This window comes from Styela clava, chromosome 5 (assembly GCF_964204865.1).
Source record: "Styela clava chromosome 5, kaStyClav1.hap1.2, whole genome shotgun sequence".
Classification (NCBI taxonomy): domain Eukaryota; kingdom Metazoa; phylum Chordata; class Ascidiacea; order Stolidobranchia; family Styelidae; genus Styela; species Styela clava.
The window spans coordinates 10,626,630-10,644,508 of NC_135254.1; the positions used below are offsets into that span (position 1 = coordinate 10,626,630).

At 32.9% G+C, this 17,879-nt stretch overlaps 1 protein-coding gene across 2 annotated transcripts in view; it reads right to left on the reverse strand.

The window, feature by feature from the left end:
• The window catches only part of LOC144422910 (uncharacterized), a 75,429-nt gene extending 66,599 nt beyond the window's left edge, over window positions 1–8,830 (reverse strand). Inside the window, exons 1-14 of one of the 2 annotated variants that reach the window (XM_078112910.1) lie at window positions 8,384–8,830; window positions 8,138–8,311; window positions 7,627–7,863; window positions 6,828–6,958; window positions 6,272–6,323; window positions 5,335–5,508; window positions 4,746–4,994; window positions 4,167–4,294; window positions 3,551–3,764; window positions 3,114–3,241; window positions 2,510–2,723; window positions 1,864–2,037; window positions 1,275–1,523; window positions 693–820 (exon numbers count right to left, since the gene is read on the reverse strand). In XM_078112910.1, coding sequence (XP_077969036.1) covers window positions 693–820; window positions 1,275–1,523; window positions 1,864–2,037; window positions 2,510–2,723; window positions 3,114–3,241; window positions 3,551–3,764; window positions 4,167–4,294; window positions 4,746–4,994; window positions 5,335–5,508; window positions 6,272–6,323; window positions 6,828–6,958; window positions 7,627–7,863; window positions 8,138–8,311; window positions 8,384–8,447 — 2,316 coding nt within the window. In that variant the 5' untranslated portion in view covers window positions 8,448–8,830. The remainder of the gene's footprint in view (window positions 1–692; window positions 821–1,274; window positions 1,524–1,863; window positions 2,038–2,509; window positions 2,724–3,113; window positions 3,242–3,550; window positions 3,765–4,166; window positions 4,295–4,745; window positions 4,995–5,334; window positions 5,509–6,271; window positions 6,324–6,827; window positions 6,959–7,626; window positions 7,864–8,137; window positions 8,312–8,383) is intronic. The other variant, XM_078112909.1, reaches the window with a different exon arrangement.
• Window positions 8,831–17,879: the final 9,049 nt, after the last annotated feature.

The window sequence follows — 17,879 nt, forward strand, 5'->3', positions numbered from 1 at the left end:
CGAGTTTAATTAGGTAAATATCTAATACTCCATAGTTATTATGACATCCTGTATTTTATTTTTCAAACTTTGTTGTTCCTTTTTGTGATTGAGGCTAATTAAGTGAATGTTTAGGTAACTTTTCGTGGTCATTGTGGCATTCTTTTTGTTGTCCCTTTTATATATATGATTGTGTCGAATTTAGTGACTATTTAATATTGAGTTGTTCGGTTGCTATATTTGCTGCTTCAATGCAGCTACAAGGTGTCGCTGACTGGATGACTCTTTGAGTCTTTCGCGATCCCTCGTCTATTGCAACAAGCCGATATCTGTCTTCGTAATTTGTTATATGTCTTTTTTTATTTTTTCATATCGTATATTGGTTTTGCATGACGAAAATAAAATCTGAATCTGAATCTGAATTACAGAAATTTAAAAATTTTCACCAAAATATTAATTCACACACTAATGAAAAATATCGAAAATGAATAATTTAGATGAATCAGAAACTTTTGAGGAGAACTTGTCAATAGTCAGGTCCAGCGCATTAAATTGGAATTATTAGATATTCAATTTTAGGACTGCGGATTATACACTAAATTAGTAAGAATTATCAAAACAAGATAGAATGATAATCATTTTTCATTTTAAGCAGTTTAAAAGATCAGAAATTATTATATTACTACAAAGAGTGGCATTTTTCTATATCTTACCTCAAAATTAGAACCAATGCAAACATTGGGCCCCGTCCTTTCCGAATTAATGCATGTTCGATTCCGTACTTTCATCATTGAGCTGCAGTTACATATACTCCACGATGACCAGGTTTCCCAGTATCTTCCTACATAGTGTGAACATAATCTTAACTCAGAATTAACGCGCGCTTACTCTTTTCATCGATTTTGTTGATGATGCATATTCCAACTATATCATATTCTGATTTTTCTGCTCTTTGAATTTGTTGATTTTCAAATAATTATAGATTCAGAGCCAAATTTATATTATCATAGTTGAAACTAAGTTAAGTTGGAGTTCTATTATATGTGTTCTATTTATATTCCTGTTCATGTTTTGCGTTATACTAAAATCCTATTTTTAACATTTTTACTGTTCTAATCACACAGCAAAAGCATATTTGCGCTGGAGTTGATTGTATTGGAGCTATGTTGAATAAATATAAAAACAGTTTGATCTGTCACCTCATTACTTCTTCTTTTTATTTTTTCAACTTCAATATTAGAAGAAAATATGTTAAAAATTCGTTTTTACTCGCTGTCGCAAGTTATTTTACTCACCGATATGGCGTTGACACACCAATCCTTTTAACCCTGTTGCTCCTGTGATACAGTCTATCGTATGCCATAGAAGATTTGCGTCATAAGTTTTTTGTTCACCTATCGATACACAAGTATCTGTTCCACTGATATGATTGTTTGGTTCTCCATCATCCCAACGGGTGAATGAAAGGTTTGTTCCGTCGTTCCATTGAAACATCGACTTTGATTTGTCATAAACAAGTCCAATGTAGAATGTATATGGTTCTCCTGTAATAAAACATATCATATTGCTTTATACTGCTTATATACACGCATAGACAAGTGTTTTGGTGAGAGTCAAGCGGTTGAAGCGTTAGCCTTAATTGAGTTGGCATTGCAGATTACGCATCTCAGTTTCAAATACCATCTCACGTCACTCCTGGGTGTAATAAATTTGCCAGACAGTGCTAAAAACTAATACAACTTCTTATATATTGTTAGATATCAGTGGTTTTTGTACATGGACCTTTTCGCGTAAATAAGCGTGATATCCCACAAGGTACGGAATTATTGCATTCCGTTCGTAATGAGTATACATTGACTTTAAAATTCAGAATAATGCACGTACCTGATCCATCAGATACGAGTGTTTTTATAAATCCTTGAGTCATTTCATTCTTTATTAATGCTAATTCGCCCTCTCTCTCTTTGCAAAATGTTTTTGAAACTTCATAAGATCTTGAAATACCACCCGGTGAAACGTAATATTCATAACTTCCATTAGAAAACCAGTTTCCTCGACCTGTTTCACAAATGAGAAATCAAATAATTGAATAATATCAGTATTTCGAGAAAGAGAAATGCACAGTGAAAAAGCTAGGTGGAGCGAGATAGCATCAATTATTGCAGGCACTTGCTTTAATTTAAGTACGAAAGTGAATAATGAAAAAAAACGTTGATATATTGACGCATTTAAAAGTTTCGATTATAAGTCGTTATAGCATCTTTCGATTAGAGTCAAGTCAAGTTCAATTTTTCCAAACAGAAAATTAACAACAATCGAACACAAATTACGAGAAAATAATAATTACACAGATTTACTGGGAAGGGAAGTCGCGAGGGACAAAGCTGGTTATTGAGCAGCGACAGCAAAGGTTCAAATATGTAATTTAAATTTTGTTTAGAGCTTGGAATCTACTGTCTTTGACGCTGTCTTTCAACATTATCAGTAAACGACAACGCTAACCTACAATTTGTAAGCTATATAATCTTACCACCAGAAGCCATTGTGGTAGTAGTGATTGCACTAGTGAGAACGATAGTGTTTATCTCCGTAGTTTTTGTGTCATTTGCAATGGCAGACAATGTGGAAGTATGTGTCATGTAAGTAGGAGTTGTAAATTCATGGTATAAATTTGTTGCTGTCATTTCAACAGTTGCCGCAGTGGACGTTGTATTACAGGCAGTATCTCTTGAACAATTGATCGTCTGGAAAAAGTAATTCTGATTTAGCAATTTTTTGATTTAAATGTACGATAATTTTTATATATTCTAATATAGCTATTCAAATCTGAAGTATAATGTTCTTCAAAATGTTGAGAAAATTTGAAAATCCCCATAGAAATATTAATTAACGTGCTAATGAAAATTATTGAAAGTGAATAATGTATCAGAAACTTCTTAGGAGAATTTGTCAATAGCCAGGTCGGTCCTGCGCCCTGAATCAGAATTATTGGAGATTCACTTTTAAAACTGCGGCTTATACACTAAAATATTAAGAACTATTAAATCAACGTAGAATGATAATCATTTTTTTTTCGAGTACCTTAGAGATCAGAAATTATCAAATTACACCATAATGTGATATTTATTTTATACCTCAAAACTGAATCCAATGCAAATATTGGGCCTCGCCCTTCCCGAGTCAATGCATGTTCGATAGCGTACTTTCCTCATTGAGCTGCAGTTACATACACTCCACGATGACCAAGTTTCCCAGTAACTTCCTACATAGTGTAAACATAATCTTAACTCAGAATTAACGTGCGCTTCCTCTTTTTATCGTTGTTATTGATGATGCATATTAAAACTATATCAGCATAGTATAACATAGTAAAAAGCAACGGCGTGAGCCAGTGAAAACATTCGTAACATTTTGCAGCCACAAACAACTACCACCGAAGATGGGTTTCACATGAGTTGTAAAAAACAGAAAGTCAGTAAGCATATTGTACCATAAAATAGTAGTTTAGAAAATCAAATTTTGTGCACTCAAGACTAATGTCTCTTATAATTTGTAAGCTATATAATCTTACCACCAGAAGTCGTTGTGTTAGTAGTGATTGCACTTGTGGGAAAAAGAGTGTTTCTCCCCGTAGTTTTTAAGTCATTTGCATTGGCAGACAATATGGAAGTTTGTGTCATGTCTGTAGGAGTTGTAAATTCATGATATATATTTGTTGCTGTCATTTCAACAGTTGCCGCGGTGGACGTTGTACTACAGGCAGTGTCTCTTGAACAATTGGTCGTCTGGAGAAAGTAATTGTGATTTAGCAAATTTTTTTTATTCAATATATGTGCGATAATTTTTTATATATTCCAACAGGTATTTAAATGCGTTGTTTAATGTTTTTCAAACAGTTACAGAAATTTAAAAATTTTCACCAAAATATTAATTTACACACTAATGAAAAAGATCGAAAATGAATCATTTAGATGAATCAGAAACTTTTGAGGAGAACTTGTCAATAGTCAGGTCCTGCGCCCTAAATTGGAATTATTATATATTCAATTTTAGGACTGCGGATTATACACTAAAAAAGTAAAAATTATCAAAACAAGATAGAATGATAATCATTTTTCATTTTGAGCACTTTAAAAGATCAGAAATTATTATATTACTACAAAGAGTGGCATTTTTCTATATCTTACCTCAAAATTAGAACCAATGCAAACATTGGGCCCCGTCCTTTCCGAATTAATGCATGTTCGATTCCGTACTTTCATCATTGAGCTGCAGTTACATATACTCCACGATGACCAGGTTTCCCAGTATCTTCCTACATAGTGTGAACATAATCTTAACTCAGAATTATCGCGCGCTTACTCTTTTCATCGATTTTGTTAATGATGCATATTCTGATATCATATTCTGATTTTTCTGCTCTTTGAATTTGTTGATTTTCAAATAATTATAGATTCAGAGTCAAATTTATTTTATCATAATTGAAACTAAGTTAAGTTGGAGTTCTATTATATGTGTTTTATTTATATTCCTGTTCATGTTTTGCGTTATACTAAAATCCTATTTTTAACATTTTTACTGTTCTAATCACACAGTAAAAGCATATTTGCGCTAGAGTTGATTGTATTGAAGCTATGTTAAATAAATATAGAAAACAATTTGACCTGTCACCTCATTACTTCTTCTTTTTATTTTTTCAACTTCAATATTAGAAAAAATATGGTAAAAATTCGTTTTTACTCGCTGTCGCAAGTTATTTTACTCACCGATATGGCGTTGACACACCAATCCTTTTAACCCTGTTGCTCCTGTGATACAGTCTATCGTATGCCATAGAAGATTTGCGTCATAAGTTTTTTGTTCACCTATCGATACACAAGTATCTGTTCCACTGATATGATTGTTTGGTTCTCCATCATCCCAACGGGTGAATGAAAGGTTTGTTCCGTCGTTCCATTGAAACATCGACTTTGATTTGTCATAAACAAGTCCAATGTAGAATGTATATGGTTCTCCTGTAATAAAACATATCATATTGCTTTATACTGCTTATATACACGCATAGACTAGTGTTATAGTGAGAGTCAAGCGGTTGAAGCGTTAGCCTTAATTGAGTTGACATTGCAGATTACGCATCTCAGTTTTAAATACCATCTCACGTCACTTATGGGTGTAATAAATTTGCCAGACAGTGCTAAAAACTAATACAGCTTCTTATATATTGTTAGATATCAGTGGTTTTTGTACATGGACCTTTTCGCGTAAATAAGCGTGATATCCCACAAGGTACGGAATTATTGCATTCCGTTCGTAATGAGTATACATTGACTTTGAAATTCACAATAATTCACGTACCTGATCCATCAGAAACGAGTGTTTTTATAAATCCTTGAGCCATTTCATTCTTTATTAATGCTAATTCGCCCTCTCTCTCTTTGCAAAATGTTTTTGAAACTTCATAAGACCTTGAACTACCACCCGGTGAAACGTAATATTCATAACTTCCATTAGGAAACCAGTTTCCTCGGCCTGTTTCACAAATGAGAAATCAAATAATTGAATAATATCAGTATTTCGAGAAAGAGAAATGCACAGTGAAAAAGCTAGGTTGAGCGAGATAGCATCAATTATTGCAGGCACTTGCTTTAATTTAAGTACGAAAGTGAATAAAGAAGAAAAACGTTGATATATTGACGCATTTAAAAGTTTCGATTATAAGTCGTTATAGCACCTTTCGATTAGAGTCAAGTCAAGTTTAATTTTTCCAAACAGTAAATTAACAACAATCGAACACAAATTACGAGAAAATAATAATTACACAGATATACTGGGAAGGAGTAGTCGCGAGGGCCAAAGCTGGTTATCGAGCAGCGACAGCAAAGGTTCAAATATGTAATTTAAATTTTGTTTAGAGCTTGGAATCTACTGTCTTTGACGCTGTCTTTCAACATTATCAGTAAACGACAACGGTAACCTACCTTACCGGTTACGCTTGTACAGGTACCGGTACGGTTCCGCTACCAGTACAGAGTACCATATATATGTATATACTCAGCCAATATTGCTCTTCAGCCAATAAAAAAATATATTCGTGCCAGAGTTACAATAAAAAAAAATTATATATACAGTTTCACTAGAGACAGATCATTGATAGAAATTGGTTCATGGCTTATGTGAAAGAGAATAACAGAGCCCATTGTTCATATCACTATCTCATTTTCGCAAAAATTAGTCAGTTTGCTGGGAAATGAAAACATAACAACCTAATTCTAGAATGGGTTTTCATTCTCACCTAGTGGAGTCAAAGGCATAGTTGCATTGCAGGAAACGGATGGCGTGCATATCTAAAAACAACGTTTATTTTGTTCAATCGTACATGTACGTGTTTTAATCAAAATAACTTATTACAACATCAAAAAAAAGAGAAATGTAACAATGAAATCCAAATTAATGGGGCGGAGACTGAAAGATTGGCTAGTCACATTTAAAATTAGAATGGAATTATGGAATTATTTTGATACGTTAGTCAATCTCTTTCAATTAACAACGAAATACAACTAAACTGACTAAAGTTACCTGAGTGGCAATGTCATGTGTAACTATTATTGTCGTCGAGTACAAATATCTAATAAACGAAATAATACAACGTAAATGTGTCTTAACAGAGTGCATGACGAAAATTATTTCCATTTGTAAGGTATAGTTCTGGAACAACACACTAATCGACATGCTGGAACTTCATAAAATCCTGAACTTTAATGTAATAGTTATCAATACAGCTAGGTAATGAGCAAGCATTTAAAACGAAAACACAATTATAATGAGTTGTATTTGTAAAACAAGTTTACTTTTAACTCTGCTGTCGTATCATTGCATGAGTATGGACCAATTCTTCCACTGTCAACACAAGTTCGGTTTCGCTGCCTCATTCCCGGGCATTCACAGCTTCCCCAAGACTCCCATGATCCCCAATTCCAGCCTGCAGAAACATACAGAGAAAATTTATTTTGTACAACTGAGTATTCTGAGAATTTTATATCAGTAAATGTAAATCAAGATGAACTGTTAACACAGTATGAGCGGTAGAAACAATAGCAAGGTATATAAATAGTGATAAGATCAAAAGCAGTTAGTTAGTTTTGCTTGCAGTAAATTTATGATATTGTGAAACTGCTTTCTTCAAACATAATTATCCAGTTAAATTTTAAACATTGGACCCAGATAACCCAATTCTCAATTTTCCTTAAGAGAATTTGCTCAGAGCAAAGTTAGTCGCACTCATTCGGAATAAAGAATACTAGTATCTGATAAAAATAATGGCGGTGGCTGAAATGCCAAGTGTCACTGACTGCAATTATACTGTATTTTACTGGTGCAATAAACACCAGCGGATGCCTGCTGATGCGTTACTACAAGCAGTTCAAATCAATGCTATAATGAGCATAATCATGGGCAGTAAATCCTGACATGGTTACAGTTTACTAAATTGGCGTTAAAATATATAAATAGTTATTTGCAAAAATATTATAACTCTTGTGTTTTACAAAGTTCAGACAATCATTTATTGCATAAAAGATTAGGCCGTATTCACAAAACATACATAATCTACAAATTAAGTATACATTTATTAGAAACAAAGTTTGTTACCGATTAATCGTTGACAGACAAATCCAGTTGGTGCATTCGCGGCACAATCGACGTCATACCACGGTAGATTTGCATAATACGTGTGCCACCACCCCATAGCAACACAAAGTTGAGGTGAATAATTAGAAGGCTGTCCTGAGTTCCAGTTAGTGTAATTTAGTTCTGAATTGTCATTCCATATGAAGATATTACTTGTGCCAACTTCCTTCAATCCGATATAAAATCCATAGGGCATTCCTGTAGAAAATAAAATTATTTGGAGTAATAAAAAGTTTTGTCGTGTGTAATATTTGTTGTATGTAAACTTGGCTGATTGAGGCTGTTGAACATAATTGGAAACATGTACGAACATTTGAATACTGATGAATTAAGAATTCATAAACCAACGTATGGGGATTTCTCGCGCAAATCCCCAAACCGATGAGCAAAAGATTCTAATGACCATGATGATAAATAACCTCAAGCAAATTCATTCAGGGATTTGGGATAAAACGTGAAATGTCCTGTTTACCTGAGGTAGCTGAGACTTGATTCTGAATAAACGTTTGAATTTCGCTCGTTTTTATCATTGCCATCTCACCATCATTGTTTTTACAGAATGTTTCACCATCAGCATATGGTTTTATATCATTTTTTCCGGATACGTAGTATTGGTAACTTCCGAATGTATTCCACTCACCTCTACCTGGTTCGCGAAAATAAAGAGTTTATGAATAAGCACATAATTTGAAAGACATGATATATAGTATATACCAACCTGCGTTAACGACAGCAATCATCCAAGGAAATAATCCAATGTATATAAAAAGTTTCTTCTTCATTTACGCGGCTAATTATCTAAAATTTCTAACTTTCCCAATAACATTACAATTTGAATACGAAAATTAAAATAAAACAAGAATGGTGTGTATTTGCGAGCTGAGAACGTTTTCATCTTCTTCATCAAAAAATGAGAATGATTAAAATAGTGTTTGGTTAGGTTTGAAAACTAACAACAAATTGGTCTATATACCGTGACTTAACGCTCTGACTGTAAATGCAGCTATGTTTTTATTCAGCAGAGAACCCTGTGGAAAACTAACGACATAAACTTTTCTTGACAATAATAAAACATCAAAAGCTATGGATCGATTATATAACACTGCTAAATTTCTTCCAAAGCTAATAATACAACTTTATTCAATACTTATGAATGGGTGATTTGTTCGCCCATAATAACATTGAATATAATTATTCGAAAATCTTCGATACTATTTTGAGTACACTGCGACTAATTATCAAATTTCTATCCACATTACTTTCAGTATCAGAAGAGTGATGCAGCTGAAACCTTAATTCGACTCGCCATGATGAAATTATAAGCAATATGATATAGCATTTGTTAGATCAGTCAGTTCTTATCTTACAATAACTAAGTCTAATATGAGTAATAAAGGTAATAAAGGTAATATTTTTATAAATGAAAAAATAAATAAAATTTTTGTGGGGGACAGAATGAAACTTCCTATTACGAGTGGGATGTTTCAATAACCTTTAAAGAAAAAATTAACGACGTATATGCTTCAGAAGAAGATACCTACTACGAAGCTACTTAGCAATGTTATAGCATTATTCAGTCACTTATGTTCGTGTTATATATTGAGCAAAGCTTATTCATATAGAAACATCGTGGCATTTTAAAAACTGACAACACGCAGATATTGAAATGTGAAAAATTAACAGGGTTGGCCTAATACTATTTATTGGAATTTCTACGCAACGATAGGTTAATATTCTGAAAATACCTGAATTAGATTTTAATATACGAATTGTTTCGAATATTGGCCAAATTGTTTTCTTATGATATTCTTGATTCTGGTTTCACCAATCAAATCAATTTATTCGCCTATGTTGAAAATAATATTTTTTCATCGTCTCTTCGTCTTTGTAGTATATGACTAGGAACTCACAAAATAAAGAATATTTATTTCACTACTGACACATATAAACACTTGAATGAATGAATGAATGAATGAACGAATGAATAGCTTGTTTGCTACATTGATTGGCTCATTAATTGCGCTTTGACTTCTACTGCAGTAGCCACGATAACCATTACTATGGCCTTCTTACTAAGGAAATGCATGTCGAGAAAACAACAACGGAGAATATGACTAATCTAAGCAGAACGAAGATGGAAATGACACGTACCACAACTATTAGAATAATACATGAATATCATGATAACTTTATAAGCAAAGCCAAGTAAGGCGATGAATATTGTGGGCCATACTAGAGTTTTAACCTAATAAATGTTTAATAATCTCTTGTGACCGACTGCTGTGCTATCGTAAATGGCAGAAGGATTATTGAACCATTATTAAAAATACACTATTTGATATTTGCAGAAAAACTATTCATTCATAAAATAATAAATCCATGAGTTCAAATCAATTGCGTTTTGTGGAACAAAAAAAAAATAATCATAAAATTCTGAAATTTTGTTGAAATAAATGAACGATTGTTGGTAAATGAGATGAATTCAGGTTTTAAGTTACACAAAAAAAAAATTAAATTATATGTAACAACATGATTTCTCGAATATCATTTTTTCCCTAAGGGGTGTAATTAGACACTTTTATTTTCCATTGCAGAAATGAGTGTAACATTACGATGATGACTTGTGCAACAAACACTATTTTCTGAGAGTAGATGTGTGAGCTACATATTTAGTGACGACTTGTGTTTATTTGGTATGTGTATGTGATTCGTCCAATTTTTTTAGAATGTGAGCAAGTTTTGGGGAAAGTTGAACGAAATTTGATTCAAAATTTACGATTGTATATTGTAAACTGTATTTTAGAGATACACTAAAATAACAGTTTAACGTTTTGGCGTTTGCGAAAATAATTCACTGAAAATAATTAGTCATAAAAAACGAACCTTGGTGATCCCCTCCCATTAAATTGATCATAGTATAGTTAAATCTGTATTCAATTTGCATTTGTTCGTTTATCATTGCATCTTAGCCACCTGTGCTGTATATTTGGAAGATATGAGCATTTCGCACTGTGACTAAATATCCCCAATCGAAATTAGTACAGCGATACCAAGCAGTGATATGTAAATGGGGCATTGGCGTATGTATCAAGCGCACGTATTTAACTTATCTATTACATATGCCTGAAATTATACATATTTTAAATTTCAATAAAATATGAATAAATTAATATACTAGTGGCAGAAGTAACTGAATGTCAAGTATTTATCAATTCTTTGGAACAAGTTTCTTTAAAAATGTTTTGGTATTTTTATTATTCATTTTGTTTAACAGAGCGTTTAACGTTTTTCAGAGCTAATCATTTTCACTGCTAGTTACATCCGCAAAGCATTACAATTTATATTTGAATTTTGTCAGTTTATATGTTTTAGAAGAATGAGAATCGAATCAATATTTTTGTTTGTTCTTATTCAATATCCGAGGCATCTGAACGCAGCAGGTATTATTTCATTGTTATGACTTTTTTTTAGAAAATTTACTGAAAGCAAGGTTACTCATACAGGTATAAGGGAGATTGATCTAATCAAAGATTTTGAGACTATAAGAGATTAAAGGATAGAATTGAGCGTTGGTAAATACCGATCGGCACTAAGCTTAAAAGCAGTTCATATCAATACAATCAGTAAAAGATGTGTGAGGTATTGAATTCCATATACATGGAGTTTTTGGAATGATCTTAGAAATTATAGGTACACTGACAGTAAACCGATGAGAGATTACAGTCAATCATATTTAACGGCTGAAAACTTTTTAGGGGTACAATATTCACATTTTTGAACATTTGGTAAGCGGTAACAACGGTTACCTGACAATATGGAATGGTAAAATTTGTTTAGATAATATAGGATTACATTACGTTGTGTCTCAAATATTAATTTATTTTGCCAGAATGTCGTGAAACGCCCATGGATCTTGTATTTATGCTGGATGGATCGGGTTCTATCACAAATGTGAATTGGGAGCTTATGAAGACATGGGTCAAGTTGGTAGCAGAAAATTATGACTTAGGCGGATTAACACAGATTGGCGTCGTTCAGTTCTCACACTGGTTTTAAAATGAGAAGTAAGCCATATTTAAAAACTGAAATTCAGCTAGGAAAACTGAAGACCAAAGCCCAATTGAAGGTAAAATATTCATCAAGGGTTGAACAGTCGAGACTGGTACCGTCACGGTAAGATCAGACAACAGTTCTTTCTGATGAGGTATCGAACATGGCGAAAAAAAGTATTCCTCTCTAATTAAAATACAATAGTAAACTTTCGAGATAATCATTTGGTTCTATAATTCTTAAAAAAAATACCATTCGTAACAAAAAAAAAAGAATTTAGCATATTTCAGATTTACATGTACAATAATCGCAGTTGCAAAACAAAGCTAGTGAGATAGTGTGGGGTCACGTTCTACGCGAAAAAGAACTAAAGTAATATTTGTCGTATGAATTGTCTTATTTAACGATTTGTTCACAAAATTGTGATACCTTCAGAATTCAAAATGCAATTAGATTTAAATTAATAACTGAGTATATTCATTAGGCCGCTGTTGACGAAATATTAATTCATGGATTCACAACTTACACTGCACATGCTATCAACAAAACAGTGAACGAAGATTTCATGAGATCTGATCGTTTTTATGATGCTTCAGTGAAGAAAGTCATTATTTTATTTACAGATGGAAGGTAATAACTTGTGTGAACAATGTCTGAATACACGTAAAAGGCACCTTTGAATCGTATCGTTAACTGTTGTTCATGTTTTTGTTATTATTGTTAATGTTCACGGTTCATGTAATGGTAGTTAGCGCAGAGTTCTTTTGATATATCTGTATATTTAGCTCCTTTGTTTTTCAACTTGGGTTTCTGTGCGATATATATTATTTTTATACCATCAAGATATTAGTTGTTGATAATTTAAATAAATGTTATTTTAAAGCTGATTACTACTATATTATTTACCAAATTATTCTAATCTTAGACATCCAAAAATTAAGAAGTAGTATAAAACCGTTTTTGTTTTGCTCGATTTTTTGAAGGTATGCTCGTGTAACAAGTCTTAAATATGTGTGTAGATTGTAGATAATTTTTTAAATCTTTTGAAGATCTACCGACAGAAATGATTTGCTTTCGTCAGCAAAATATGCTCGGTCAAATGGGATTACTGTATTTGCAGTTGGTGCTGGAGGTTATATAATAGAGTAATTACAGGTAATCTGAAAAGTTGTAACAAATTGAAATAAGAGAAATTTTATGTATCAATATATTATAGCCTTTCTATCTTTTGTCTAGTCATTATATTTCTGTGTATTAAAGATTGTTCATCAACAAGACTGAGAAAGTATAACCAAATTAGTTATCAGGATAAAACTCTTTTTGACTGAGATTGATAAGTAACAATGTAGGCTACTATAGTTGTTTAAATGTTCTTTCTATTTGGGCATTCGTGAGTGAGACCAGCTTCTTCTCTGTTTCTTATATCTGGGATTGGCAAAACATATTTCATTCAAATAATATTTTTCTATTAAATAATTAGGCATGATGATGGAGAAATGACGTATCGCGGGAGCTCGAGCTGATATGCGACTGGCGACGTTCCATTTAATCGCTGTAACCCCAGTGGTGATGACATTTGTGGCTGCGAGCCATCGCACACTTGATTTGGATTTGTTCGCAATTACTGGATGGTGTGCGATATAGTAACTGAGAAAACACGCAAACCTATAAGCCATACTCGCATATTAATTTCATTCTGACAAAATGTCTATAACTCTGGCGATAAATTTGTATTCAATGATTAGATAAGTTAGGACTCCATGATCCAGGAGAATTTTGAAATATTGAATAATCATCATTGTATGATACACCGATCAAGTCAACTAATACGCATTATGCACATGCACGTGATTTGAATATAAATCAAGCCGGTAGACGCCCAGGATCTCCGCTGATACATGAGGCCCGTTCTCCAGCAAAACGTTAAGCCATGCATGCAAAATTGCAGATCAATAACGGCAGTGTATTGCGGAACTGCCAGTTTATTTGGACGCTGCGCGGCTCTTCAGCATCTCAGCTTGTGCGATTGTCTGTGGCTAATTGTCAAAACATGTTCACTTGAATTCCTAACTTCCAAAGTTTCCTCAGTTGTGGAATATCGAAATTAGTTTACGAGAAAATCTCCTGGAGCAACATCCAACAAATCGATACATCCATAGGTTTGATATCAGAGCATTATGTTTCCTTATTGCAAACCATAATACACTGCATTTGATGAATGATCTCGTTTGCAATGAATTTTACTTTAGGAATATTTGATATTTTGATTCGAGCCTTTTGCCACCATTCACGTTTTGCCTGTGCTTGAACATATTTGAATAAACAGCGCTAGAATTGAGGGCATGGACGTACCAAACTTTGCTGCTGTCCAGTATGAGGTTATGATAATGATGCCCCCCAACTTTAAAAATAATTCGGGGGATAAACAAATTAAAGCTGTTGCTATACATGAGAATGAATAAATTAAAGGTCACGTATGAGGGGAATGTTTGTAAATAGGTGATAAATCACGCAATGAACAGACGAGCACATTGGCGGACAAGTGCGGTCAGCCACCACTATTATCACAATCAGTCACACAAGACTACACACGTCATCTCAGCTTTTACTTGAATAAAACACATAGGGAAAAAATGTGTAATATCGCGAACTCTACTGCTTGGATCTGCTGCCTCTTCCCCGTTGGTCCTCCCCAGAGTGAGGATAGAATTAAATATTAAGTTGAAAATAAATGTTTCAAGCATGGTCTCTACTAGCACAATAAATCGCTTCTCAAATATCTCAATACCAGTATGTTAGAAAACAGATTTGAGCTATATTCATCTATAGATCATAGTTGAATTATACCCGAGGAAATTTGAACTCGACCTCGACAAAAACAACTATGTGTTGGCATGTGATAAGACTCCGACATCCATTTTAATTTAGCATTCACTGGTATGATTGTCTCCATTGCGATTTTAATATTCATAGTTGTAGCAAATTTTATTTATGTCTTTGTGTTCACTTTTAAAGACATAGTTGAATTGGGATCATATGAGTAGGAAGTATCAAATAAAACGATAACAAAAATATTTTTTAGTAACGAACAAGACCTACCCTTGTATAGCTTTGCTACATCGGATATTTAAACCGAAAAATATAAAAAGTTTACCACGATAAGTTGTGATTGAAAAAGCAGATTGTAACAATCGTAAAATGCCACAAGTTAAACTTAACTGACGAATAAATTTCATATACTTTGACAGTAACTTTTATTTACAGATTATTGCAAATGGCCAGATCAATAACAATGAACGAGTGATTACAGTTTCAAATTTTACTAGGCTGAATACTACAGTAGACATTTTAAAACAAGGTATGGTATATGTGCTATCCAAGGTAATGTTGATATTAATAGTCAGTTTTTATTGAGGCTGATACGATATGTTAGTAGCATATAATTTCGAACTACCTTTTCAAAAAATTCTTTGCGCCCGAATCTGATATTGAGCCAAGACACTATAATAATTAAATGTTCCACATCTCGACGTCATAAGCCGAAAGGATATTCGATGTTTTTTTGTTAAAATCAGTGAATTAAAGATGAGATGCTTTTTGCAGGCTACCAAAATTAACGATTGAAATTTATTTTCTCGTTTTTGAAAAGCATTTCATAATAACTAATAGCTAATAATAACTCATTTCCCACAGATTTCATAGTATATAATATAGAAATTAACATTCACCACAAGGTATGACAGCTGAAATGTACAAATTGAAGAGAGAATTATATAAGATTCAAAAAAATATTGATATTTGTTTATAGTCCCCTTCATAGTGTCTCGCTACACTTGCACAACTTCATCGTTAGAAGTTCAATGGAAAACAACTACATTTAAATCGATGTTCTCATACAGACTTCAAATTCAGGTTACATTTTTAAATTGAATGGAAGTCATTTCATTGGTTTAAACACTTTTACATCGCGCTAGAACGTACAATTTTATGCTAAATATCACATTTATGTATTGAAATTATAAGGATCTCAAGACCAAAGAAATCAAAAAGACAAGCGTTGAATTACTCATGAAAAAGGAACCAACAATAAAAATTCACGAATAAAACACATCTTCAAAGTTTGCTTGCGTCACTACGACAAATTTGTATATTTCAAAAAACTACGAAATCGTTGTTGAGCAAATATCGGCAAAAAAAACAATCAAATAAAAACCATATCCAAAATTATTCACAAGGCAAATGGGAAGACTATTATGCGGTTAACGTTTCTTGACTTTGTCTAAGTTATATTCCGAATATCAGACATTCTCAAAAAAATATATTTTTTACACATACCAACTTAAAACACATGTAAATCTATATATGTGTGCGTATATTTTTCATTCAGTGTATCGGTGGAAACCAAATAAACATATTAGGACAATCCATCTATTATATGCTGATAGCCACCACATTCAGAGTGTAATAAACTGGATTAGGAATGCGAAACCGGAAATATTCTGGTCCACCAAGCCCATGCTCTTTATGCATTATTTACTACTTCCATGGTTTCTTATTCGGAGTGAAATTGTGGAGAACACTTCATAAAAATAATGTCAACTGATTACAGCTCCAACCTTGATTGGAATCCGGATTCAAATTGATAATACATTCAATTATTCAGGATGCACTTGGGCATTTGATAATGGCAAAGAAAGCCAACATTGCTTCACAACACAATCGGTCTAGTTCAGATGAATTGAACTAAATGTTCTTTTTTTCATTCTGATTCTAGCTTTGTCAAAAAGTTATCACCATCCAATGTGAATAGATTGAAATCTTGTTTTCAAATTTATAAGGAAAATAGGTAGATTTTTTTTTAAATTTTCAAACTAGCTCTCGAGATCAATTTGCTTTGATTCATTCTAATGGAATATTTACTAAGAAATCATTTCACACTTGGTAAATTAAAACAAAATGAATATAATAAATTTTGATTGTATTTATCGATAGTATTTTAGTCTTGGAGAAATCGTCATTACCAATAATTAATGTTTAGTACAAGACTAAATCATTTAGTTTATACTTTATCGAATAACTTATTGCCCAACTTAAGGACAGTCAGCTAACTAAAGAAAATCACTCGAGCATGTATGTTTTTAAGTGGTGACATTTGTTTTACGTCAAAATTCACAAATACCGCAATCGATGTTATGCTACGGTTCACATCATGAGAAAGCGTTTACCAAGATTTTATATGTATGTGAATTTTGTTTAATTTGGAAAGATCTAGGTCAGGATGGTCCAAGGTTGTCGGCTCCGCGGGCCACAAAATTATTTTTGCATGGTTCGCGGGCCACAATAAAGCCAAGAATAGGTAAACAGTGCAATACAAAACAAACACTTTCATTGTGCAAACACATAGTTATCAGGCATAGCCATTCTAGGCTAATAGAAGCCGCATTCGATTTTTAGTAGTCTCTGATGCCTATATCGTTAGCATATATTCCCGATCAAATAGTTAAATGACCAGCTAACAATTTAGACTGACAAGCACATTATTTAACTTCGCTAGTTGCCTCAGCTAGCCATAACACTATTTAATTCAGTGACATTAGTGACAACAATATGTCAAAAGATTTTTCTGATTAATTTTATGACGAAACCAAACGAAATGCGATTTTTTGATTACTCTCCGAATGTGACGCGGGCCACAGATTATGAAGCGGCGGGCCCGCGGGCCTTGGTTTGGACCACACTGATCTAGGTCATATTTGAACAAATCCTTTCAATTCGAATTATCAATTTGAGATTATATGGTTACAAACATTATTTATATTGAATCTGTTCGACTTATATTCATAGTTTTGTACAAAACAAAAACAATGATGGACCATTAAAGTATGTTCTGAATTAAGTTATATTTTAAAGTTTCCATTACAAACACTTGAACGAAATCAAATAATCTTTGAAGTGATATATATACTCACTATGAGGTCGTAAATTCTATTATTCTTGTATGAATATGTCAGTTCAGGATTTCTTGATAGTGTTGATAAAAAATTACAAGAAATTCCGTTTTAATGATAACACGCATATCCTCATTCAAATTTATGTTTAATCTGACTACTTGACAAGACTTTATCAAGAATGTAACTAACTGAAGCGAGTCAAATGAAAGCATA